The sequence below is a fragment of the Rissa tridactyla genome, chromosome Z, assembly GCF_028500815.1.
Source record: "Rissa tridactyla isolate bRisTri1 chromosome Z, bRisTri1.patW.cur.20221130, whole genome shotgun sequence".
In the NCBI taxonomy this organism is placed as follows: Eukaryota; Metazoa; Chordata; class Aves; order Charadriiformes; family Laridae; genus Rissa; species Rissa tridactyla.
In genome coordinates this window covers 7498539-7524770 of record NC_071497.1, presented here as the reverse complement: position 1 = coordinate 7524770, position 26232 = coordinate 7498539, and the positions used below count along the sequence as shown (strand labels likewise).

The following is a 26232-nucleotide window of genomic DNA, read 5'->3' as shown; positions in this document are numbered from 1 at the left end:
CTGTGCAGCTCATTTTTTTCTAAGGATGGAAAAAGAAGTTTTGCAAGTATGACAGTTAAAACCAAAGGAACAAACAAGGGGGACCAATGACTTCCATTTGGCCTAAATTAGCAGACCTGTGCCTCAAGCTACCAAAATCTGCTGCTTATCACAATTTATTCCAGAGATGTTGTTCTTCTCCTGAAGGATAAATTGGACCTCAGTAATGTTGCCTAACATAAAATCACATTCCCTTCTCTCTTTCTGTCATGAAACATGCTCTAGTACCCAATGAGTTCATTGAATGATTACACATGGCCCTCTAAAACATTTGTGGCTGTTGCCTAAGGTAAATAATTTTCTAAGTCAGTTCAATTAAATCATCCACCAGACTGCTTTTTGAAGGCCGATGATACTGGTGTGATCTGCATGCAATAATTATCCAGTCTTTCTATTCTGCGTAACTTATTATTTGCATTGATAGTGTTAAAAAATACTTTTTTTCTTTCACCTTTTTTTTTTTTCCAAATGACTTACACTTTGACCTCGTGAACTAAATCTGAAATGATCTCTCAGTTGACTACATGACTTGTCCCAAGACTGCAGTCCCCTAATTATCTAGATTGAGCACCCAGACCCCTGAACTTGAGCACCCAGACCCCTGAACTAGAAGACAGGGATGGGGAGCAGAATGAAGACCCTGTAATCCAAAGGGAAATGGTGAGGAACCTGCTTGAGCACCTGGAGGTGCACAAATCTATGGGGCCGGATGGGATCCACCCAAGGGTATTGAAAGAGCTGGTGGAAGTGCTCGCCAGGCCACTTTGCATCATTTACGAGCAGTCCTGGACAACCGGGGAGGTCCCAGCTGACTGGAGGTTAGCAAATGTGACATCCAACCACAAGAAGGGCCGGAAGGAGGATCCGGGGAACTACAGGCCAGTCAGTCTGACCTCGGTGCCTGGGAAGGTCATGGAACAGATCCTCCTCAGTGCCATTACACGGCACATGCAGGAGAACAGGGTGATCAGGCCCAGTCAGCATGGGTTTGTGAAGGGCAGGTCATGCCTATCAAACCTAATATCCTTCTATGATAAGGTGACCCACTTAGTGGATGAGGGAAAAGCTGTGGATGTTATCTACTTGGATTTTTGCAAAGCTTTTGACACTGTTTCCCACAGCATTCTCCTGGAGAAACTGGCTGCTCATGGCCTGGACAGGTGTACTCTTCGCTGGGTAAAAAACTGGCTGGATGGTCGTGCCCAGAGACTGGTGGTAAATGAAGTTAAATCCAGTTGGTGTCCGGTCACAAGTGGTGTCCCCCAGGGCTCGGTGCTGGGGCCGGTTCTCTTTAATATCTTTATCAATGATCTGGATGAAGGGATCGAATGCACCCTCAGTAAGTTCGCAGATGACACTAAGCTGGGCGGGCGTGTTGATCTGCTTGAGGGTAGGTTGGCTTTGCAAAGGGATCTGGACAGGCTGGACCGATGGGCTGAGACCAATAGTATGAGGTTCAACAAGGCCAAATGCCGGGTCCTGCACTTGGGTCACAACAACCCCATGCAGCGCTACAGGATTGGGGCAGAGAGGCTCTAAAGCAGCCCGGCAGAAAAGGACTTGGGAGTGTTGGTTGACAGCCGGCTGAATATGAGCCAGCAGTGTGCCCAGGTGGCCAAGAAGGCCAACAGCATCCTAGCCTGTATCAGGAATAGTGTGGTGAGCCGGACTAGGGAAGTGATCATCCCCCTGTACTCGGCACTGGTGAGGCCCCACCTCGAGTACTGCGTTCAGTTTTGGGCCCCTCTCTACAAGAGGGACATTGAGGTGTTGGAGCATGTCCAGAGAAGGGCTACAAAGCTGGTGAGGGGTCTGGAGGACAAACCTTATGAAGAACGACTGAGGGAGCTGGGGTTGTTTAGCCTGGAGAAGAGGAGGCTGAGGGGAGACCTTATCACCCTCTACAACTACCTGAAAGGAGGTTGTAGAGAGATGGGGGCTGACCTCTTCTCCCTGGTGACAAGTGATAGGACGAAGGGAAACGGGTTCAAGTTACGTCAGGGGAGGTTTAGATTAGATATTAGGAAACATTTTTTCACTGAAAGGGTTATTAAACATTGGAATAGGCTGCCCAGGGAGGTGGTGGATTCACCATCCCTGGAGGTGTTTAAAAAAAGGGTAGATGGGGCACTTAGGGACATGGTTTAGAAGTGGCTCTTGTCAGGGTAGGCTAAAGGTTGGACTCGATGATCTTAAAGGTCCCTTCCAACCTCAACGATTCTATGATTCTATGATTCTGTGATTAGGTAGGAGTAACTACAGAGCATACCAGATCAAGGCATCTGGATTTCCTTTCCCTGGAAACCTGTGCAGAGAAAGAGGCTGTGGCAGCGTGGAGGGCAAAAGGGTCTCAGACCTCAGCCCAGTATAGCATAATGCTTGTACAGTCACTTGGGTCTGGGAGCTTGGAAGTTCCCCACATCTCTCACTTTAGAGAAGAGACTCTCTTCTGCATACCTTTTTCTTTTGAAGAAAAAAATGCACCAGAGCTTAAGATTGGAATTAATTTGGTTTCTTCTCCAAAACGTTTATAGGAGATTCACCGCCTCTTGTTCAAACTTCCATTTCACTCTCTGTCAGCTCAAGTAGTGTAGTTATAATGCAGATTTTTCTTCCAAATACCGATGACTAGAATCATCTGGACATGTTCAACTAGCTGATTTAAAAACTTTGTTAGGGATAAATTCTCCCTTTTCGCCACTTCAGTCATGTATTTGCACCCCACAGGCAGGCAGAAGAACTCTTCCTAATGCTTGCTGGAATTTCGGGACAAGACAAGAGGTTTGAATAAAGAAGAGCAAAGATTTGAGCCTTGATCTTTAACTTCTCTGAGAAACACACTAACAAGTAAACTACTCTCTCAAAGTCCTCAGTGACCTTGATTCCCTGCCAGTATATGATGGGTCCTGAATTACAATAGCTTATATGGAACAAAAATAATATTGCAATCCTGACCACTATTACTTTGCTTGCCATGCAAGGGGTGAGAGTGAGGAGCTACACTGGCTGACGTTCTGCCAATTTTTTCCTTAATTATACCCCGAAGACACAGCCTTTCCTATCCACTGGCACAGCTAATCATCCCAAGTTCTCATCGGCTTGAGTTTGTATTAATTTGTCAGCTTTCACTCATGCTTTCAGAAATGGACCGGTGACTTTCCAAATACTATTGCAGAGCATTACACAAGCCTTTTGCTTTAACTATATCATTACTGTCCTTTCATACCTCCCTTTTCTCACTCTTTCCTATCACTTCCAACATATGTCACTGCTCTGTATCTCCAAAGCTCTTTGAAAGGACATCCCTTAATGTATCATCTCTTACTCAGTAACAAGAAGTCCAGCTGAACCTTCCATGTATTTGAAAATCCATCACCCAAGCACTCTGTGTTTCATTCTTTCCCATGTTGCCCTTTGGCTTTGGAAAGATATTTTTGAGAAGTTCAACAAAGCTGCCTTTCATCTTCTCTAAACCCATCCTTAAAACTCTCCTTGTCACACCATATCGCTGACCTTTAGTCACACCAGGGGATCACAAGGTCTATAGCCACTTTGACCATCACAGTCTCATAATTCATTAGGCTCCATCTGTGTTCAAGCAGGATTTTCTCTCATCCTAAGGCAGCAAGGTTTCAGGATTCTTTTTTTTTTTTTTTGGGTATTGTTGGCTACATACAATGCTGTGGTGCCAGCTGGTATGTCCCTAGACACTCTGAGAACAGAATTAGACAGATATACTTAACCATGGTCTTCAAAGGTTTGCCATGAAACCTTTTTCCATGCCACTGGTTCTGCTACAATTCAATACACTTTCTTACAAAAAGAGATGTACTACATACTTACCCCAAATATCACTCTTAATATTTGCAAAGCAATTTCATGCTGTAGATCAGAAAGTATAGGAGCACCAGTAGGATACTTGCACAACTGGACATCAAGCTAATTGGCTCAAAAATAAAACACAAGCACCTTATTCTTGCAGCCAAATGCACTAAGTCAGAGTAACAGAAATCAGCAACTGTCCTGCTGCACCTGAGCATCCTGCACACATTATGCCACCAGTGTCGTATCAGCAGCACTGTTACTACTTCAGGACTCCAGTGAAAAAGCTAAACTAGAAATCATGCCCTTAACTTGGGGCGCTCGCACTGTGGTACATTTGACTGAGAGAGAACACTTGTGTAAGCATTAAAGTACAGGAATCTGAACGTTAACCCTGAATGTAATCCTCAGTTGATGACTTTTGTGATAAGGAGTGAAATGTTTACATCTCAGAATACATTTTCCATAATCCACAGCATTGCAAGATTATGCCTTTTTTATTCTAAATTCTGTTGAGCACTCTCAATTTGTAATGAAAGCAATCAAAGGCAATGAAAACTGCCCAGCTTATTCGACCGACGTGTCTTTATTTTTCAAGTAAAAGAAACATTTCATACCAAAGTAAGAGAAACATTTCTCATGATCAAAGGTCAGTAATCAAGAATGTTTAATTTATGCATATTTTCATTTCTCCTTTTCTGCAGATTGCCATATACTGATCAGTTGTGTTTACATACCGCTTTTATTAATAAACTAATGCAGGGTATATTCATTTCACTGGCTAATTTGCTTGAAACTAATTTCTTGAGGCAGAGCCCAGTGAACTGAAGAGCCTATAGTTTTTGTGAAAAATATAATAGCACTTCCCATTAGTTTTAAAGATCAGCTGCTTTATTATACAAAATACCTAATTTCTTACCTCAGCCAAGAAACAGGGAGGTTTTAAATTAGATAATTAATTATTAGAAAATGTCTGTTCTTCCCCCAGAGTGTAACCAAAATGAATCACCAATTCAGTTCATTTTAATTTCTTCCCTTAGCACTCATATCAGCAGAGTTGTTAAACTCTTTGCATGATCACTGAATCTTAAATCTATAAATCTCATCATCTTAGCAGGAGGTTTTCATCTGAGTTCTCTTGTGCCAAATCCAGATTGCATTTTAAAATGCAGACTCATAACATCATTCCAATATGCTTGAAAGGTGTGGTTTTCTGTCACAATCTGGAAATCGGACATTTCTATTATTGCCATCTCGAGGAGGAAAATGTTCAAGAAGAAACTCTATGTATTAGTACCCATTTTTTCTATTTGTATTTCATAAACAAACATAAAAGGAAGTTAATAACAGAAGTAAATCTTTGTTTTGGGATTCTTACTGCCAGCCCACAACTGAAAGACCATAAAGTGAAAACTGCAAAACAAAACAAAAAAACCCTGAACATTGATAATTGCAGCTTGTTTAATGTTGCTTAGTCTACTTTATTAATGATAAGCAACAATTACAAAGTAAACAAGCAAACAAAACCAAAAAAACACCAGATGTACCCTGTAGGTTTTAAGATTTTATTTTTGCTAGCATCTACATAAAATACAATCCTATTCCTTACATTGAAAGGCAAGAAAAAAAAAACAACAAAACACTATTCTGCAGATGGCTAAATTGAACAACACTCTGAATCTCACACAGCTACTCAAAATGGGGCTTACAAGGGACACAAGTCATAGAATTGTTTTGCAACACCTTTAAGATCATCAAGTCCAACCACTAACTTAGCATTGCCAAGTCCACTACTAAACCATGTCTCTCAGCATTACATCTACGTGCCTTGTAAATACCTCCAGCGATGGTGACTCAACCAGTTTCCTGGGCAGCCTGTTCCAATGCTTAATAACCCCTTCGGTGAAGAAATTTTTCCTAATATCCAATCTAAACTTACCCTGGTGCAACTTGAGGTCATTTGCTCTCATTCTATCGCTTGTTACCTGGGAGAAGAGACCAACACCTCCTTCGCTACAACCTTCTTTCAGGTAATTGTAGAGAGGGATAAGGTCTCCCCTCAGCCTCCATTTCTCCACGCTGAACACCCCCAGACCCCTCAGCCACTCCTCATAACACTTGTGCTCTACATCCCTCACTAACTTTCCAGCCACATTTCCCCAGTCCTCACACTCCCGCCCCCAGTAAAGGTCATATTTACAAAGATCACTATCACTCTCCTGCCATGCACTGCTGTGGGGGATCTGTCTCCATCTCCTTGAAAGCCTTTCCTGCAGGCAGTGGGGGCTGCTCTTGTGCCCCTGAAGATGCCCCCTTGCCTGCTGACACAGCCCTGGTCCCATAGGTCCTTCTGTTTGCAGGGCAGGGGCTCTAGTCCCTAACAACACGGTGGTCTCCCTGACCTCACCCCCGCTTATCCAGGTCTTTCCTGAAACTGGGAGTCCAAAAACGAAACACCCATGCCCTCACAGTGACTCTCCCTGCCCAGGGTGGGACTTTGCATTTGTCCCTTTTTACGACTCCTCTTGTCTCATTTCCCCCACTGTGGCCTCTCTCAGTTGCACACCTGCCCTTGAGAGCATCCTCTGGTCACTGTGGTTTAGTGTCACCTGCACACATGATGGACGAGGACTGTTACCTCCTCCAGGCCACTGACAAAATGCCAAACAAGAGACGTCCCAGTCAAACTCCAGCAGTGCCCCTCTTGTTACCAAGCTCCAGGCTGATATGACCCATCTACCACAGCCCTGTGAGTCCCATCATCCTACCAGTCTTTTTATCTCCCTCACTGTCCATCCATACAAACCACCATGGCCTACCTTGGATGTGAGAACAGCAACTGTCAAGAAACCCTAGCTCTAGCCCAGGTACATGAAACTCACCGCTCTCTCCTCATCCACAAACTGGTCATTTCTTCTCAGAAGACCACCAGGTGGGTCAGGTGTGATTTAACCCCAGTAGATCCATGCTGACAGCTCCCTATCACCTTCTCCTCCTTCTCCCCAGAAACAGGTTCCACAGTTATACCAGGGACTGAAGCAAGGCTGACCAGGACAATTTCCCAGATCACCCTTACTGTCTTTTTTGGAAAACAGATGCAACATTCCCTTTTCTTTAGTCACTGGGGACCTCCCCAGATCTCCATGACCTCCCAGAGGTTACAGATGTCTCGCCATGCAAGCTCCTAGCACCCTCAGGTGCAGTCCATCCTGTGCCATTAGCCCATAGTGAGGTTGCTGCCAGTCACCCCAATTTGATGTTCACCTGCTGCTGGCTCTTTCTCTCCTTGACCTGTGTCTCCAAGCATAGAGATCTGACAGGACTGGCTTGGTAGGACTGAGGAAATGGCAGTGTTCCTCTGCCTTCTGTGTCTGTGATCTGTACCAGATCACCCACCCCACTAAGCAACAACCCCACATTTTCGTTTGCAGGCCACCCCGCCAGTATCGCTAGCCACAGTCTTTCTGCAGCATCCCAAACCCAAGCACCCAAGGCAAGGTGTCAGGTCAGCAGACTCTGTTCCCTGCAGAGGAGTCTCCATTAGCTAACACCCTCCTTTTTTTCCTTTGATTGGTCACTTGGTCGGTACCTGTAACAGCAGTATCTGAGGTGGAGAGGAGGGCTGAGGTGTGATAACAGAAGTGACAAGCTTCAAGCTTTTCCCATCATGGAAGTTTCTATTCACAGCTCATTGGGAGGTGGTCCTCTAGATTTCCTTCCTCCTTTGTAGTGCAGGACTCGAGCTGTTGGCTTTGTGGGGTCTTTGCAAGACCCTGTCAGTCTCTTGTTTGTCCTCTCTGATGTCGCACAGCACACTCTGGCAGGCAAGGCCATCGCTGTCCCCACCCTGGGCATCTCCACAGCCTGAGGCTGGGGCAGCAGCATCCTCCCTCAGTACCTTTCAAGGTTTATGGTCTTCTGGGGCAGTTGGTCCCATGCCCATGCCAGACGCAGTCTCGTTTGGCATATAAACATAAATGAACCATGTTCTCCCGAGATTAAGTGGCCACCTAAAACACCTACATTTGAAAGATGGCGGTGTTTATTTCAGGTACACATAGTGTTACTCAACTGGCTTATTGTAAAAAGATGATTTCACCACTTAGTATTAAAAAACTTGGTAGGTATTTTATATAATTGCTGGCAAGCAACCCAGATTAAAGGCCCCAGATCAGACCATAAAGGGACTTGCAGTCATTAAGGCACAAATACACCTAATGCAATGCTGGCAGTTTTTGCCTGAGAGACAGGAGTCCAAATCTGAAAATGTAATATAACAACCCAAAATTTCAGAAAGGTTTCAGCTCGTTATCTAATGAGCTGTACTGCAGCTCTTTCCCAAAGGTTCTGTGAAACCTTAAAATCCTAAACTATGTTTACAATAATAAAAAAACGCACATCTGATTTGAAGATTTAATTACTCGGTTTGGACATGAAGTGACAGCTTGCAATGCAGATTATAGTTTTGGCAAAGCTGCAGGCATTGATCTAGCGGAAGCTCTGGTGTAAAGTTATTCTGCTGTATTCACAAGAGATGTCTTTGCATTATTGAAACCAAGAGAAGCCACAAAAATCCATATTCTTGAAACAATTAAATGTGAAGAGCAACCTACTTTCAGCATCAAATTTGAATTAACACCTACCAGGGCACTCGGCCTTTGAATGACCAACTGAAAAATCAAAAATCCGTGAGTTCAAGTCAGTTCAACGTTGCAAATGGAAAAAAAAGAGAAGAAAAAAGGATAAACTAATAGTCCAGAGAAAAGAAGCAATGGGTTAAGGTGTTAAGGTACAATATAAATCCTAAACATAAAAAAAGGCTTTCAAATAACGTTGTGCTTGACACAGTGAAGCCTTTTGTCTGTGTTTTCTGCCCTGAGTCCACTGCAGTTGCAGCTGACTCTAGTCCTTCGCCATTACGGCTTGTAACACTGCTAATTTTCAGAACTATTAGAAAGCTTTCAATTTACCAGGGGAGTTCCAGGAAAAGAGAAAAACTCCATGTAAAACTTTCATGCAAAGGAAGAAAGCAGGATCTCATAGAAACCTCAAGCTTGAAGAGACAAAAATTACAGGTAAACAGAAGAGAATTACACCTCTGCCCACAAAAAACAAAACAAAACAAAACCGAATAAAAAAAAATCAACCCAAACCACACAAAGAAACAAACAAAAAAAGATCAAAAACACAACCAAACCCAAAAACCAACCTCTTCTTTATTCTTCCAGACAACAGTACATGTACTTTAAAAATTCAAGGTAGGTAGTGATAAACAAACTAGGTCACTACATAGACGCCAAGAATACATATACTCATTTATAATGCAGGAAAACGCTCCCAGAAAATTTTTTGAAAGCCTGGGATAGTTGTACTGAATGCAGAAGCCTGTTTTATCTACAAACATCACCATAACTCTTCACTTTTTGGTGAACACCACAGAACATATCTACGATATAAAGATCTGTCCTGTGTTGGTACTTACATATATGTTAGAAAAAGCCAAAAAAACACCACAAAATTTGCACAGTAGTACAGTAAAGCCTCATTGACCCCAGCTGATACATCCCTTTTACAATTCACACCACTGCCGTTTACAAACAGACTACCCATGAGCCCTGACAGGATCACGTGGTGGCACATCTATGCTGCTCCAAGAACACCACTGGTAACACACCACAAATTCCATACAGATACAATTTTTTCCAAATCCTCACTTCCACCAGGAAAATAAGGGATCTACTATGCCTTAAAGAGGGTCAAGACTAAACAGTCTCCCTTTCCACCCAGACAACAATAGGAAGAACATGGCACAGACCTGACCCAACTCTTTGCTCAGCCACTGGTAGAGTGATGTCCATCTTCGGCCTTCAGGCTGCTCCCCAAAGCCCAAACTCTGGGCAAAGCCTATGCGAACAAAGAGCTGAGGCAATACAGAGTTATTCCACTGCTCAGGGAGGGTATGATCCAAAAGAAGTTAGTATTTTATTTTTAAACTACATCAACTTAGAAGAAGCACCTTCCATAAAGCCAATTTCAGCAGATATACACTACAGCTTGTAATCTACTAGAACAGTAATTTTATGTCTTTTATGCTGTTCTCTTTCAAAGAACAGATGTAATATGTCTAAAATCTTCAGTAATTTTACTGCTGTATCTTAACAGGAAAATGGGGCAGAACAAAACTATACCCTTTCTGAAGCTGCTTTTTCTACAGAAAATCTGTTCTGAGATCCTGTATTAAAGGCTTTTAAAAATTATTCCAACTGTTACAAAATACATATACCATGCTGTAAACAGGCTGGGCATTCGCAATTTGAATTTTAAAAGCTTCTAACACCTCATTTTGAAAATGGAAAAGAAATGAGAATCTCTTGCATATACAGTAATAAAGTGAGAACACTGAATAACATTAACTGAGAGTTCTCCTGAAACAGCAATTCCAGATGATTACCTGTTTGCGAGATCCCTGCAACTCTTTGGGTAAATATTACCAGTATGCTAACACTTCTCACACAATTAAATGTATATGCTATCAGCTGAAATGCTTGCAATGCAGGAGCTTACACTACTCAAGAGCTAACATCACAGCCTTCAGCAGACAAAAGTGATCAAATCTCATCATTTCTCTTAAAGGTAGAAGCCTTTCTATGTGATGTATTGACCTTTGTTTTCAGACTTCAGGGATGCTCTTTGTATCATCTGGAAGGTACATACTCTTCAAGAAGAAAGGGGGTGAAAAAGAAACAAAACAAAGAAACCTTGATGTGAGACAAGAGACAAAAGATTGCTATGAAAGATGCTAGCACAAGACATCATGATTATCTGCCAGACTGGAACATTTATAGGGTGAAAGAGTAGCTTCCTGAATCTCCAAAAGCATAAAAGAAGAAAACTTCTTCTATTTCTTGTTACGATTTTTCAGCTCTGAAAACAGTGCTGCACTAGAGAAAAAACCCAGTTCAGAAAACTGATTATAATTAAATTGGATAGACATTTATTTCAGTGAAGGTGGAGTAATTTTGAGATATTCATTCTTTCTTCCTCTGCCTTAAAAGGAATTTTTTTAGTTGGGATTTAAAACTCTGTTCAGATTTTTCTACAAGTATAATGCCATAACCACAATTCATTACTGGGAAAGAAACCAATGTACCTATTTTTAATTGTTTTCTACAGGAAATAAAAAAAAAAATATCAAAACCTGTCTATCAAAACAACAATCAAGCAGCAGACTAATTGGTCAAAATTACTCAATTACTTGTCTCACACCCTATGAAGAGACATAGCTCCCATAGGGCTGGTGTGTGAAGCTGGTCTAGAGGCACAGTGCCACTTCGGAAGGTCACAACACTTCTTCATCAGGTTGTTTACTTACTGAAAGATGCAGCTTTGTCCAGCTGAATGCAAATACCAGATTCAGTAAAGCACATATACACATCAAGTCCTTGTGAAACAAATAACTGAAAAAAAATTTATATTAACATTTTGAAGAGTTTTATCTTTTTCCTTACGAAGTAACTGAAGCATATAGTGATTTTACTCACTCATTTTGGCTTCTTCTTTCTTCGTGCACAGCCTTCAGGTCTGAATGGAGGAGCCAGAGCCACCTCTACTCACCAGTAGTTTTAAAGCAGTTTACTTGCTTAGAAATAAGCCAGGGCAGAATTTCTAAGGCAGGCAGCTCCTCCTGCTCCACTAAGAGCCATGGGAAGCTCCTGAGCCTCACCTGCTTTGCATGGCCAAGAAGCGATCTTTATCCATAAGATAAATATTTGTCACAAAAGAATTAGGGAAGAAAAATATTGTAATCTTTCCTTATCAAAATAACCTATCAGGACAGTTTAATCAACACTTGATTCGTCCCAGGATGGTGAGGCAACATGCAGATACTCAAGACTGGGAGATGGCAGGAGAAATGCTCCTCTGCCTACAGACACGCCAAGGCAATGCAGACAGCTCTGTGCCACTCGCTCCTCCCTCCTTCTTCCCATTTCCCTTCCTTGCACCAGCGCTGGGGCTTGCCTGGTCCCACCCTAAGTATCCCAAGATAAACTGCCGGAAAACTAGCATGGCATAGAAATGGATTTTTGTATTGCTCTGCAGAAGACCAGCATCATTGTTGTAATTAGGGAAAAGCCAGTGACAAAGTGCAATTAGATGGGGATGGGCTTGGCCATACTGTCAAATTTCACATGGCAGAGCTGCTCGTCTCAGCTGATGTCCAGTAGTAACAAACTATGGAGACTTAGTTTCCTACAGACCAGACCCTTGTTTCACCCCTCCAGTGGCCAGGAGTCTGTGACCCACAGATCAGAGCTGCACCTATTGCTATTCCATTTTTACTCATACTCAGTGAGCATTTTAAATGCATATTAGCACATAATTATCCAACTATACTGAAAGATACTGAGTCATACTGGAGTAATTGCTCTTGCTGTGTAAAGCAATATAGATGTATCTTAATATTAAGCCATTATACATAGTCTCCAGCTGATTTCAGGGTTCTTACTCGGAGTGTTGCTTTGATTTTTTTCCCCAACAGGTTTCACAAAAGAAGGGATACACCTCTGAGACTGCATTACCAATGTAGTCTCATTGCTTCATGTCTGAAGCAATGTAGTCTGACATTGCTTCAATTACCTTTTTTGGTTGATCTTGGTTGTCCGCTATGACTTTACTAAGGGGCTGAACCACAAGACCCACATTTGGAGAATAGTGGTAAATTTATGTGCAAGTGTGCAACGGTACACAATACAACATTTCTTAGAGAAGTTTCTAAAAGAAAACATGCACCTTAACAATGACACCAGGTTAAAGAGAAGCCTGGTGAAGAAAGTCAAGAGGTTACAATAGGATGAGCTTGATCACACACAGGAAAATGAAAGTCATTATTAAAAAGATTGATCTTTATCTTGAAGGACTACCTATAAATGATGCATCATTTTATATGAGGTCAGAGGTAAGCCATAAAAAAGACATCAAAGAAATTAGACAAAAGCTTCATTAAAGATAGATGGGATGTACCATAGAAGAGACCTACTAGGTCATTTTAGCTGCATCCCATGACAACAGCACTTAATTTCCCCATCCACACTGTACACTATTCATAGTATTAATTGAATCTTCCCTTAAAATTGCTCAAATAAATGGACATTCAGTGGTTTTAAAATAGTTCTGGAATACTGTCTGAAAGAAATCAGCTACTAGTTCCTCATTTTTAACCTAGAAAAGCTCTTGTAACGCAATCCCGTGCAATTCCTCACACAAGTAAGGAATCTGACAAGTTACATAGCAAGTAATATTTTCTCCATCTCTGTTTCAAAAGCCCAAGCTGCAAAGGGTGTGAGTTAAAAGGAAAAAAAAAAAAAAAAGTCTGTTTCAGAGCCCAGGCCACTGTCTGCAAACGTAAAACTTAACTAGAAAAACAAAAAACTGCCAAAGAGATTAAAGCAGTATGGCCTATGGGACTGTAATAGAGAATAATCAGAGAGGAAGCCTGGATTAAAGGGGCTGGTTTTGTGCAATGATATCCAGCAGCGATAGAGGCTGTCATACATGAGGGAGAGACGGAATGAAAGATGTAAATGTTAAAAATATAATAATCTTTTGTTTTCTATTTTTCACACTCACACATGGCATACATAAGTCTCATCCAAAAGTGTTTCCTATATTGTCTGTTGTCGCTTCACTATTGTAAAAACCTAAGACATGAGTAATCAGATGGCAGAAATTACTGTTATTTACACACTGCTGTCACAGCTCTCCATAATTATGGAGGCTGACACAGCATCTCGACAATGATAGGAAAAAAGCAGTTTTTGTAGAAATTTTCTCAGCCTCTCTACATATAAGCATGGCAAATAAAATTACTGCCGCTAAAAACTGGCAAAACAATCACCTCTTTTAAGTTTTTTTGTTTTTTTTTTTTTTGTCTCTGCCAAAAAGTTACTATTGTGAGAATACTCAAAGACACCAAAAAAAAAGCCCTTTGTCTAAACTGTAGCTTACAGGGCAGGGGGTTGGCACTAGATGATCTTTAAGGTCCCTTCCAACCCAAACCATTCTGTTATTCTGTGTGTGATTCTGTGATTTATCCTACAGTAGGGCCACAACCTGGCTATACACAAATGCCTTGTGCTGTTTAAAACTGAAAACAATTAAGGAAAAAAATGAGTTGCAATGAGAGCGGGACAGGAAGAAGTAAAGAAGATTATTTGCAAAACACTGAAGAGGTTCTGCCCTGTATTAAAATAAAAAAAAATCGAAACTCTCAGATTCAAATCCATAGTCTGAACCACGTAACAGTCAATCCGAACCCATGCTGTCGGTGCCCCACGTGGGCAAACTAAACACCGGAGTAGGACAAGGAAGACTGATTACTGGTGGAGCTCGTATGTACAGAACTGCGATGTCCTGATAAAGTATTTTTGGTTGGCGAATTTCTCAATAGTTTTAATCAAGACTCATCTCTTGATGCAGACACTGCATCCTGGACAGGTTACACCTCCGGATCTGCCCTGCTCTCCCATGGACCAGCTGGGAGGAGAGGACACAGGGAACACCTACACCAAACCTCCCACCTCCTCCAGTGGAGGCCCTGGCTCCCCTCCCCCTTCCCTGTGGCCTCCAAAGTCACACATGATCCATGAAACTGAAGCAGTTGCACGTCCTTCACTAACACCTTCAGTTTCCCACAGGGATGCACAAAGCTCCTGCCTGGGCTCCATGCAAGGAGAACAGATCTTCTTGCTTCTGCTGATCCATCTGCTGCTCCTCCCTGCTGTCATCTGCATACTTGAGGTTACTGCTTTAAATATTGTGGTTAAAATCCTAAGTCCTAAAACCAAAAATTTGATGCTCTGCTGCCACAAGTGGTATAGTTAAGATACTCCAGGATTCTCCATTTGAATGGCAGAGGCGAATCAGTACTTTCTTCCATTTTTTCAAACAACTTCACCAAACTCTTATAGTCATAAAAAGCCTTTGCTACAAGTGGCCCCTTATTAAAAAGTTGGGGTGGGGTTGAGTGTGGAATACTATTGGGAGTCTCAAAAAACCAGCCTTAATTGTTCATTGGTTTTGTTGAATATAACAAATTTTGACTTGAAATAGGGAGCTCTGCATCCTGAGTTCATAGTAAGATGAAGTCTTGTCTAACATTATTCAAACTTTTAAGAAATAGACTTATGTGGCACATAAGTGAATGTAATTCCTCTGTACACTATCTATCTAAAGTGTGGATATACCCACAATACAGTATATATGCATAAAGCCACTATATAAAATGTAAAATTAAGTTGTTTCTATGTGTGTTTCATATGATAATGCATTCACTCACACACCACATACTGTAATTGTTAGCTAGATTAGCTAGACATTTTATTAGATAATCACGGTCTGTTTCGTTTCTCAGCTTTTAAAACTTAAAATAGAAGAACACCCCCACTGTGATGAAAGGTAACACAGCTTGCTGATTAAAGAGAAAAAAAACCCACACAAACGAATGAACAGAAAAACCCTGTAAGTATATTCCCACAACAGCAAGACTGAGATTTGATAAAATCCAAAACCATGAAAAGACATGCATAAAATTCTGCATCTCCAAATTTCTGGGACACTTCAGCTGCTAGCTCAGCCCCTGCTTTCAGTAACATCCAGCATCCAGGTCCGTGACTGCAGTTACTGGTTTTGAACAGGTCCACACTCTGGTCCTGCAATACGAATGGCACAAAAGCTGTTTTACCCACTACACACCATATTATTAGAAAATTAGCCATACCCTGCTGTCACACTGGGCAGCTCTCCCTCTAAGATTTGCCCAGTCTTTAAATTTAAACTTGAAGTCTCTTTTAAAGAAGGAAACCTAGACCCACTGTCACTTATTCCTCAGGCTGATGTAAGACACTGAATTTAGGCTGATGTTGGCTTTCCCCCTACTTCCTCCTTTCACTTCCTTTAAATGGAAAATGAATGTAGGTCCTCCAATCTGAGACAACATCTTCTGGGGTTTTCATGTATTCAAATGTAAAGGTTCTAACAACCCTTTTTTGGTTTGGTATCTCTTAACTCATCTTTTATTTTCTAGTGTATCATCTGACCAAGAAAAATTAAACTCATATTTTCACTGTGAACTTGTTTTGAAAGTTGAAATAAATTAATACTGTTTTGATTTTCAACCCATACTCTGTCAAACCCGGGCTTCAAGTATGCTACAAAGAAGCCCAATATCATTTGTAATTCAATGCTGATCATCCTCTTAAATTTTCAGAAATAATCCTGCCTCTGTGGCTTACATAAGTTCGAAATGTGTACAAACCTAAAAAAAATGGAAAACGGTAACTTGCTAACTCCTATGTGACTCACAATAAATTTGAGAATAACATAGACTTATTTCTGACTCGTAGTTTCTTAAACACCACTTCTCCAGTTATCTTTACTTCTGTTGAAGGGATATCGGGCTCTGAGTTTGTTACTGGTGCTGTACAGACATGTGCTGTACAAACAGCTAATTCAAGGCATAAAAATCAACCTCTTAATAAAAAGTGTCAGTCTTTTGAAATAACTTCCGAAGTGGATCACTTCTTTGATTTTTCAACTGGATGGTCATTGGAAAAATACAGAGGAGGGAAGATAAGACAGTGCCCCTTTTCACTACGCTACCATTGATACACAAGCTTGTATGAAGTATACCCTTTGAAAAAAGACATAAAGGATAAAGGATAAAGACATAAAGGGCAGAGAAAGAGGAAGCTGGACACTTAAAACACCCAACTAATACCACCAGGGCTATTAATTCCAGTTACAACAATGCATGGCATGACATAAAATTCTGTCCTGGGCTGACCAGACACGTACCGGATGCAATAGTATATCTGCTATATGCTTTCTGGAGGCTATATGAGCAGTCATGGAAAATCAATTTGAATACAAATGTAATTTGTTAAAAGAACAGTGAAAATCATTATGCAGGGTCACACTGTCAGCAGTTTGTACAGAAGCAGATGCCGTCCAAAGATGCAAAGGCATTTGATAAAACAGAAGAATCTTGGTCTGTAAAAATGCCTGTGATCTTTCCACTCTTTCTGTGTAGTTATATGAGAACAAAGCTACAGTTTACCTCTCTTGTTTCTCAGCACTTTCACTCCTTGCAGCTCATTCCAGCTGCAGAAAGAGGCTTTATAGAAACTTCTAAGCCTCAGAGAGAGTGAAGGTTCCCACTGTAACGGAGAAAAAGCAACATCTTTGAAACAGTTCCTTGAGAGTCCCAAAATATTTATCTCAGGCTCACAGGACGCAGTCATAAAATAAAGAGCTGGATTTGCCCAGTTTTGGCAAATGATACATAAAAACAGGAACAAGCTAAGTGAAAAAGCATGACACAATTTAAGGATCAGTTCACAATAAAGACAACTCAAATGGTAAGTCTTCAGAAGATCGTGTTGCAAAGACATTTAACATATTGACGTAGAATACACCGATTTGCTATGCATTTACAGTACCATTACCATAGCCGATCAGCTTATCCTATTCCATGAGGCAAATCTGGGAACTAGAACAGCCACTGTTTTTAAACTATGTTTTCCTGCTGTTTGATCCCAATCTTCACTGACTGTTCTGAAAGGCATTGGCTTATTTTTTCCTAATAATATACACAGTGGGACTCAGGAACCTGTATTACTATAGATGAGATGCATTATATTTCTTCCCCCTGAAATAATCTCCTGCAGTCTCTGTAGTCACTCCTGTAGTTGCTGTCTGTCCACTACATGGTAGAACATCAGATGATTGGCTCGTGTTCAAATTTGACCAAGAAAGAGCAACAACAGCAAATGTAAAACTTTACAGCTGTTTTGAAATATGTATAAAAGGGCATTCCTTATTAAAAATGCACCTGCATCTTTCTTGCAAAGTAGGAGGTAGAAGTCACTGCACCCTTGAAGCCTAGTTTGAACATACACATGCATATAAACACATCTCTGAAGATCATACTCCAGTTGCAGTGCATGAGATTGCAAATTTAGCAGACTGACCACAAAAAAGAAAATTCCAGTCTTCCATTGGGATGACTTTTGCATCATCATCATCATGTCTCTCACTTTCAATCTTTCTCCCCCTTCTTTGTCCCCTTTAAAGAAAAAAAAAGGAAAAAAGAAAAAAAAAATACTTGCTGATATACTATGCTAGTGTTCCAAATGCAAAAAGCAAAAGAGGTTTTTAAGATACGATGAATAAAGAGGATTTTGACCTCCATCATTACTTTTCAGAGCTCCAATAAAAAAGCAATTGGTGTATTTCTTTAGCAGTAGACTTGAAACACAGGTCACTAATGAAAACTATATGACTAAACTTTGATCGGCAGTTGAAATTTACTCCAAAAGAAGATAGGGAAGAACTGCTCACTGCACAGATGACAGTACCACAGGTTTTCATTATACTTCAATATGCAAATGGACTAATCAGTAAGTAATGTTCAAACAATGCACAAAAAGTTTTGTACTGTTCAAAACCTACTCTCTAAAGAGTTTCAATTACTTACAGTGCTTACAGTCATCATAAGGATGAGAGGATCTATTAAAAGTAAACGTTATGACAGTGAGCAAAATTAACCCAGTATATCAGACCTGTCAAGCAGCATTTTATTCTGTTTCAGCATAAAAAAAGACTCTGTATAATTTTCTTCTGTTTCATTTTGAAAGCCAAGGACAAACCTTTAACTGAGTAATTACAGCGTAAGCAATCACAGAGCAAATAGGTTTTTTTCCTTCCTATTTCACTTCTTCTAGAAAATCCGTGAAGTTCTCTCTGTTCTGAAGTTACCTAAAACACGGCAAGACCATACATTTAAATGAAAAAAATGTTTCAGACGTGAACTATGAGAAGTCCTACAGAAGCCTAATGAAAAGTATTTATGACAAGTCCGGGCTTTGTGGCAGATGCAGCATCTTTTGCTTAAAAGACTTTGGGCATAAACTGCAGGTACAAGGACATATTGCATAAGCTATCACATGCTCTCTGCAACTGTGTGAATGTTATTGGATTTTGAGAATCCACCGTCCTGAATAATTTAAGAGCTAATAAAATATTCAATTTTACTGATACATCGGTTTCATTTTAAAATTTAAAAAAAAAAAAGTGAATAATGACGGGAACAGGTCTAAAAGTCAATGGAACAATTCCGTTACTCATTAGGATAACAGTTGTTCTACTAAGCTTCGGGAAGATACAACTAGGACTATTGAAAGGTCTCCAGCCCTGAGATTCCCCTCATCCCGGCAACCACAGGGAGGCACAGAAAGAGCCCCCCCGGCTGCTCTGCGTCTTGTGAGGGGGGGAGGGGGGACAAGGCAGCCCCCAGGCGGGACGGGCCCCCCCTCCCACGGAGAATTTCGTGCTGTGGGGCGAGGGGGTGGTGGCGGTGTCCGGGGCACCCACGGCCGTCCCCGGGGGCTGAGCTCCTTACCCGACGGCGCTGCGGGGGTCTCGGCGGGGAGCGCCGGGGGGGCACCGGGAGCGTCCGGGACGGGACGGGACGGGCGGCAGGTGAGCTCCCACGGCGCCTGGTGCCTTCCCCCCGGGCAGCCCGGCCACCCCCGGCCCCTTCGCCCTCACAGGAGCTGCTGCTGTGGAACACGTCCTCCCCCCCCACCACCTCACGACGATGAGCTCCGACAACTTTTTTAACGCGAGGAGGGAAAACCCATCTAGCCTGCACTAAAAAATTGTTCTAAATAATAATAAAGAGAACTCTAAGAGCTCTAAAGTGATTTTTTCTGGGGTAGGATTGGGTTTGGTTCTTTTTTGTTTGTTGTTTTTTTTTTTTCTTGTTTTTTTTTTTGGGGAGGGGGTGTGGGGGGGGATGATACAGAGAAGGCACCGTTGGTGTCTTAGATGAAGATGCCCTAGTTAGAGGGAGGCAGGAGAAGGGTCGCTGTTCACTGCTGCCGAGATGCTAAAGCCCCCGAACGTGTTTGCAAACTGTTCCGTGGTTTGCTGGATCTCCGGCTCAGAGCTCACAGCCTTCAAATTAAAATGAAGACCTGTGATGGGGTGGGGGGGTGGGGGGAAGAGGAAGGGAAAACAGATCTGGACAGCTCTGCGGATATTATTAAATCTTCCCAACCGCTCATCTGGATTACATTTAAGCCCTCACGGCATTTGTTTCCCCCTCTAATTAAGCGTAGTTTCAAAACAGAACATGTCTGAGGATGGATCTTTCGTCGGCTTCTATTTTAAATGTGGAGATAAGTATTTTTTTTTTTTATTAAAAAAAAAAAAAAAAAATAGAAGGCAAGCCCAGACGGAGGCATCCGGCTGAGAGCCGCCCGCCGGGCGCGCCTCCCCGCTCCCCCGCACACTTCGGCTCCGACTTTGCGAGAGCTCCCGACCCCCGTCCCTGCCGCTCCCCGTGGCTCCCCGCGGTGTCACCCCCCGCCCTGTCCCCTTCCCCTCACCTCGGGCGAGGCTCCCGCAGAGCACCAGCCAAGCCACCACCGCGCGGCTCATCGTCCTCTCCTCCCGCGGCCGCGCCGCCTCTGCCGAAGGATGGAGGCGGCGGCGGCGCCTCCGCCCGGCGAGGCGAAGGGATGCGAGGGGATGCGACGCGATGCGATGCGATGGAGGTCCCTCCCGGCTCGGCTCGGCTCGGCTCCGGCCCCCGCTGCCGCCGCCCTACCAGCGCCGAGGATGCTGCCCCGCCGCCCGTCCGCTCTGCGCGCCCGCCAGGTGCCGCCGCGCCTCCAGCATGGCCCGGCCGGCCGCCTCCGTCCCGCCGCCTCCTCCTCCTCCTCCTCCTCCTCCTTCTTCTTCTGCTCCTTCGGGGGGGAGGAGGCGGCGGCGGCGGGCGGTGCTGCCCGGCACACCCCGGCACCTGCTCCGCCCCCCCCGGGCCGCTGCGGCGGTGGTGTGAAATGAAGTTGCAGCGCCCGAGCCGGGAGGGATGGAGGGCAGGGAGGCGAGGAACTGGCTTTTGGCGGAGTTTGTCACCCCCGAAAAGCCGGCTCCGTGCCCCTCAAGTACCGTTGGTCTCGGGAGCCGGCTCAGGGCTGCGCTCTTGGCCACCCTGTTCCGCGACAGATTAGCGTGTCGTGGTTTAGTCGTCGGCCCCGTGGGGAGCTGCCCTCCTGTGCTGGGGGCAATGGGAGGCAGGCCGGCACGGCTCACAGAGGTAGTTTTACCCTCCGCAAACTTTTGTCTTGTAGGTGTCGCCTGAGCCCTGCTCTTTGCTGTGCGCTGCTTCAGCTGCCGACTTAAAATCCTCTATGAACATCCAGACAGAGGGAACTTACATGAAATGTAAATGCGCATTCTTCCACCCCCTTTTCCAGGTAGCTTCTCATCCTGCCCGTTACTGAAAGGAAATCAAAGCAAGACTGCGAGACGTGGTGAAATTTAAGAAGTAGTCCAAGGTGCAGGACGAGAAGGTCCCACTACTCACAATTTTTTTTTTTTCACCTACTTGCCTATATACAGCTACAAGAGTGAAATAAGTAGTAATTGCCCAATGGCAGTCAAAAGGCTCTTCAGATACTTTATATCCGTAATTTGCATCCCTTCTACATGCCCACATAGTAAAAGAGCCCATATTAATATTATATTAAACGTTAATGCAATTGCTGAGTAAGAACGCACTTAACAGCATTAGGCTGTTGAGAAGCATTTCTATAGATACAACCTGAATGTCCGGGCCGGTTGCATGATAAGGAGAGACATGATGAAATTAAGAGTGGAAACGACCCGTTAAATCGTCTAATCTGTTGGCTACTTTGGCGTCTCACAATAGTTTCCAGCATTTCATTTTACCAGCCCTTTGTCTACCATTGAATGCCTGTAAGTGGCAGGGTGACAGCCCTTCCCTAAAGCTCTAGTTTTACATCTGAGCTTGCAATTAATCGCGTTTTTCCCTGACATGGGAGGTATTTCAGTTTCAACACATTGCATTGTCAGGAAAGAATTAAAAGGATCAGGTTTTTTGCATTGGTTAAACTATGAAATTGCCAGAAATAACACACCTCGATAAAGAGCACTTTACACACAGAAATCCAGCATTTTCTGCTGGCATACTGGGCACAGATGCACACGCTAAGCATTGACTTCACCCATCACGGAAGTGCAAGGTTCTCTGGTGGCACTCACCCACCAATAGCGGGGCACCGCAAAATTATCCAGCAGGTTAGGACAGATAAAGAAAAAAAAAGTCTTCCCTACACTAATGAAGCCCATTCTAGCAGAGAAGATACGTTAGCACAGGCTTTAGTCCAACACATCTCTCTGGACATGCAGTAGCTGGTAGCATTCACCAAAACTTTCACTGTCTTCACAATTTTGTGTGCTCGCGTAATTCACCTGGCAGCTTTCGCATGGGCTACATTCATGCCTTCCTTTTGCTGCACAGACATACCCTGCGATTGCATCATTACTTCTACAGCAACTTGGATTTTACACGTCAGTCTCCATGCCAGAGATCTCCCCAAAGAACTACTGTCTGGAAAGAAAACACTATTTCTCCTCGAGGGTTGCTTTAGTATCCATAAAGAGATAGCGGAAATTTAGGAAGCCTTAACAAAGCTTCTGATATTAATGCATCATTTCTCCACAACGGTGCTAATTTTACTGCTTATCTCTGTTTTACAACCAAGAATCCAGCTGTCATAATTACAAGGCAAGCTGCACTTTAGCTGCTGTGGCAGCCCAGCATGCCTGCACCCCCAAGTGGCAGGCTTGCCTTTTTTTTATTTTTCTTGAGGGAATAATCCCATAATGCAGCCCCTTCATTTCCCCAATTAGGATAAATCTAAAGGGCCTAACTACATTTGGTACTGGGAAGCCTTTTTCCACTGAGAGCCTGTGACTAGCAGCTGATTAAAATGACACAGAAATAGCTTCTTCAAAGCCAGGCATTGTTTATTCAGCCAAAAGGGATGAAACAACAAAAGGCTTTTATGTTTGCTTCTTACCTAAAGTGCAATGCCTTTTTGTTTTCAGATTCTGAATAAGTTTTATTCAATAAAATCTATCTCCCCACCTCAGAGTAATCAGACTGTTCTTGCTGCCCCTCTCTGCCGGGCTCCCCTTCGGGTGCCGCTTCCGTTCCTTGCTCCCCCGTGTTTCGGGAAGGACCCTGACTCGGGGATGCTGCAGGAGCTCCCCTTCATCCAGCACCTTCCTTTCTCGCCCAGTGGATTTTCCTAGTACAGAGCAATGCAATACCCTGCTGCAGCTTGGTGCTGTGAGAATGGCTCCGAGGTGCAGACCGTTCCTTCCTCCCGACTCAGATGTGGAAATTATTTACATCTAGGTTTTCTAAATGTGGATTTTTCTGATATATATAAGCCAAACCTATTTACTGTGCTAGCCTGAGTTTTACCCATGACTCCCTGTGCTCTTGCGCGGTGGGCCCCCAATTCTTCAGTGCTACATCGCCAGCGTTGCCACCAGGGTTGTTGTGGTTGCAGCACGTCATGGTGCTCACCACCAACAATCACTGATCCTTGACCTGACCATCTCGGTGAAGAGGCTGACCCGGTCTCCTTCGCTGTCCTCTAAAGTTCAAAAATAGTGGATTTTTGCCATTTGTTGTACGCACCTTTCTTGAAGCCACTGCCTCGCTTGATGGTGGGGAAAAGTGCCTTCTGACTCTGCTACCATCTATAAGTACTACAGGTATGTAAACACCATTTCCATAGGGGAAAACCCAGGACTCAAGATATCTTGAAGGTTCTTTTTCCCTTATTTGCTTACATATCTGCAAATCCTTAATGACTTCCCAACGGTGTAGGCTCTTGGCTGAAATATGGACGAGGTGGGACTGGAATGGCACAAGCCATTGCAGCTCAAGCTGACACTCTCACCTTTTATATGGATTTTAATATTTATATACGATATATAAATATTACATTTTTATATTTCTATTTTGATATTTATCTGTAATGCAAAATTCTTCCTTCTGTCATGTGAATTCATTATGTACTTCATGTTCTGGAATTTAATACTGAAATGGGCTCAAGAGCTGCCAGATATTAATCCTGTCTTCCTTTTTCTGCCATCCATTGTGTGAACATAAGACACAAAGGCTGCTTTTCATTTTCCAAATTGTTTCCGCACTTCAGGATCATTTCTGCTGAATTTTAATTAGCTGCACTCAAATATCCAACTATTTATTTTATTTGTTTTCTGATCACTCAGGGTCAAGAACTCTTTTGCATCCAGTTTTTTTCAACTTCTTCCATCTAAATGATCAGCATTGTTTCCAGGAATGTCTGTCTAACAGGATAGCCAGATAGGGACTGTGGAAACTGTCTAAATCCGCAACACCCCCTGCTTACGCTAAGGATCCCTGTTGATCTTCTGTAATGGAAGGGGTAGAGCAGAGGCAGATCAACTGCTACCTTTCAAAGGGAAAACACAACATCATCAGCTGCTTTGGCGCTGAGCAAGAGCTATCCCACAGCTGGTAACGTCTCCATTTTTTCCTCCATTTTCCTTTCATTAGTGCCTTAATTTTCCTCATCTTTTGTCTGCATTATTTCCTGTTCTACCTCAAATGCTCAAATTAACCCTTTGAAGTCCTGCAGCACATCAAACAGAAAATAATTATAGCAATTAGAAATGTAGGCAGCCACGTCATTTGCCACACTGCCCTTAGATAAAAATCCATCAGTAAAAGAAGAACAACAAATCTTAATGCACAAAATGAATACATTTTTAGCGTAAGAAATAGACTAAAACCTAATGTTTAATAGTAGTGACATAAGGTCTAATACTTATTACAAAAAATGGTGAACTGAGTAGCTCGCATCTGTGCTGCAGTAGTAAAAGAGTAAGAGCTTATCCTTACTATGCGCCAACCTCTTGCCAATTTTAGAAGGCATCTAGTAAACATAAATGTAACCTGTCAATTACCCTATAACACCTTTAGGGTATCTTGGATACCAGCTTTGCTTAGGAGATAAGCTTTATCACTGGCTCCCATCAAAGCACTGGCCAGATCTGAACCGCCTTAAAGTGAGAGATCAGGACAAGCTCAGAGCCCAGAGATTATATTGCCACCTCAATTATAATTAGGGCTATAAAAAGCCACTGCTGCACACAAGCCGTAGAACTTTCCATAATGTTTTCTAATAATATGTACCTTGTTCATCAGGGATTTGTCATACACCATTCACCCTAACAGGCTGCTCTGATTCTGCAAGTCATCGGCGTGTATTTGCCTCAGAGAAAAGAACAGATACTACATCTGTCTATCACCACCACTGCACCACTGCCAGAATTATTCTTTTGGTTGACACTGCCTCTGAAAAAGGAAACAATTCATTCTTTTTTCTCTTCCCAAACGGAGCCTGATCCCCTGTTTCTTGAACATGCAAGGTTTCCCGTTAAGTCAACGTGAGTTTTTGTTGCGTAAAGCATGGAAGATCCTGTTTCCCACAAACCTTTCTGGTTCAAAAGAAGTGTCTTGTAATGCTGCATCACAAAAGGCAGACAAGTGGCTGCGGCATGGAAACACTCAAAACTCCATGTAAAAAAAACAACTTTTCCTTTCCTTCGTCTATAGCATGGATTTTTTTGATTATTTCTTTTTTACTATTTATAGAAAAGAGGCAACAAAATCAGTGCCATAATTGGTTTTGATTCCCTTTCCTTTATCTTGGAAGTAAGCCTTTCTGCCTACAGATGACAGCTATTTAAGAATCCTGTGCAATGGTTCAATGTCTGAGTTTTTTTTTAAATTAATCCTTTGCCACCCATAATATGAATGTGTAATGTGCACGAGAACATAAAGGAGGAGAAGGGTGCACAGGCTAAGGTGTGAGAGCAACCCCTGAAATGAGATATTCCTACATTTAATTCTATGTATCCTTCTGCACACCGCTGAAGTTGGGGAATGACATGCTAATTAATTTCAGCTCAAATTATTCCCTGCCCACTTGTGAAAGGAAGAAAGTTCGCAGTTTGGGTTTATGGGAATGGTGAGCGGCGGTTCTTTCGGCAGCAGTAAGACGGGCGCAGAGGCTGCGTACTGATGCACGTGTGCCTGTTCACTGCCTCTACAGACAGCTCGTCTCCAACACCGCATGGTTCCTCTACTTTCTGTGTAGGAAGGTCTGAGTTAAACATTACTGTCACTCCTCTATGTTGCCGCTCTTGAGGTAACGAGGCAGGGATGCACCCCTTTAAATAAGTGTCACTCGCAGCAAGCTGCACACGGTGGGTCTTCTGACACGGGTACAAACTGGTTTCTGCTCAAGACCCTGCGCCGGTAGGCGGTGATGCTGTGAGATTGTGTTCTCAGGTGAGCCCAAGTCCCTCTGCTGGAGGACTCTGGAGTACCCGCATTTCTTGAGAGGGCGATGAGCACCTGGAGGGTCCATCACCCCA

The 26232-nt window shown here is 42.9% G+C and overlaps 1 protein-coding gene across 2 annotated transcripts in view; it reads right to left on the bottom strand.

The window, feature by feature from the left end:
- Positions 1 to 20602, bottom strand: part of EDIL3 (EGF like repeats and discoidin domains 3) — a 272169-nt gene extending 251567 nt beyond the window's left edge. For both annotated transcript variants that reach the window (XM_054186858.1, XM_054186859.1), the window contains exon 1: positions 20310 to 20602. In XM_054186858.1, the coding sequence (XP_054042833.1) occupies positions 20310 to 20361 (52 nt within the window). In that variant the 5' untranslated portion in view covers positions 20362 to 20602. The remainder of the gene's footprint in view (positions 1 to 20309) is intronic.
- Positions 20603 to 26232: the final 5630 nt, after the last annotated feature.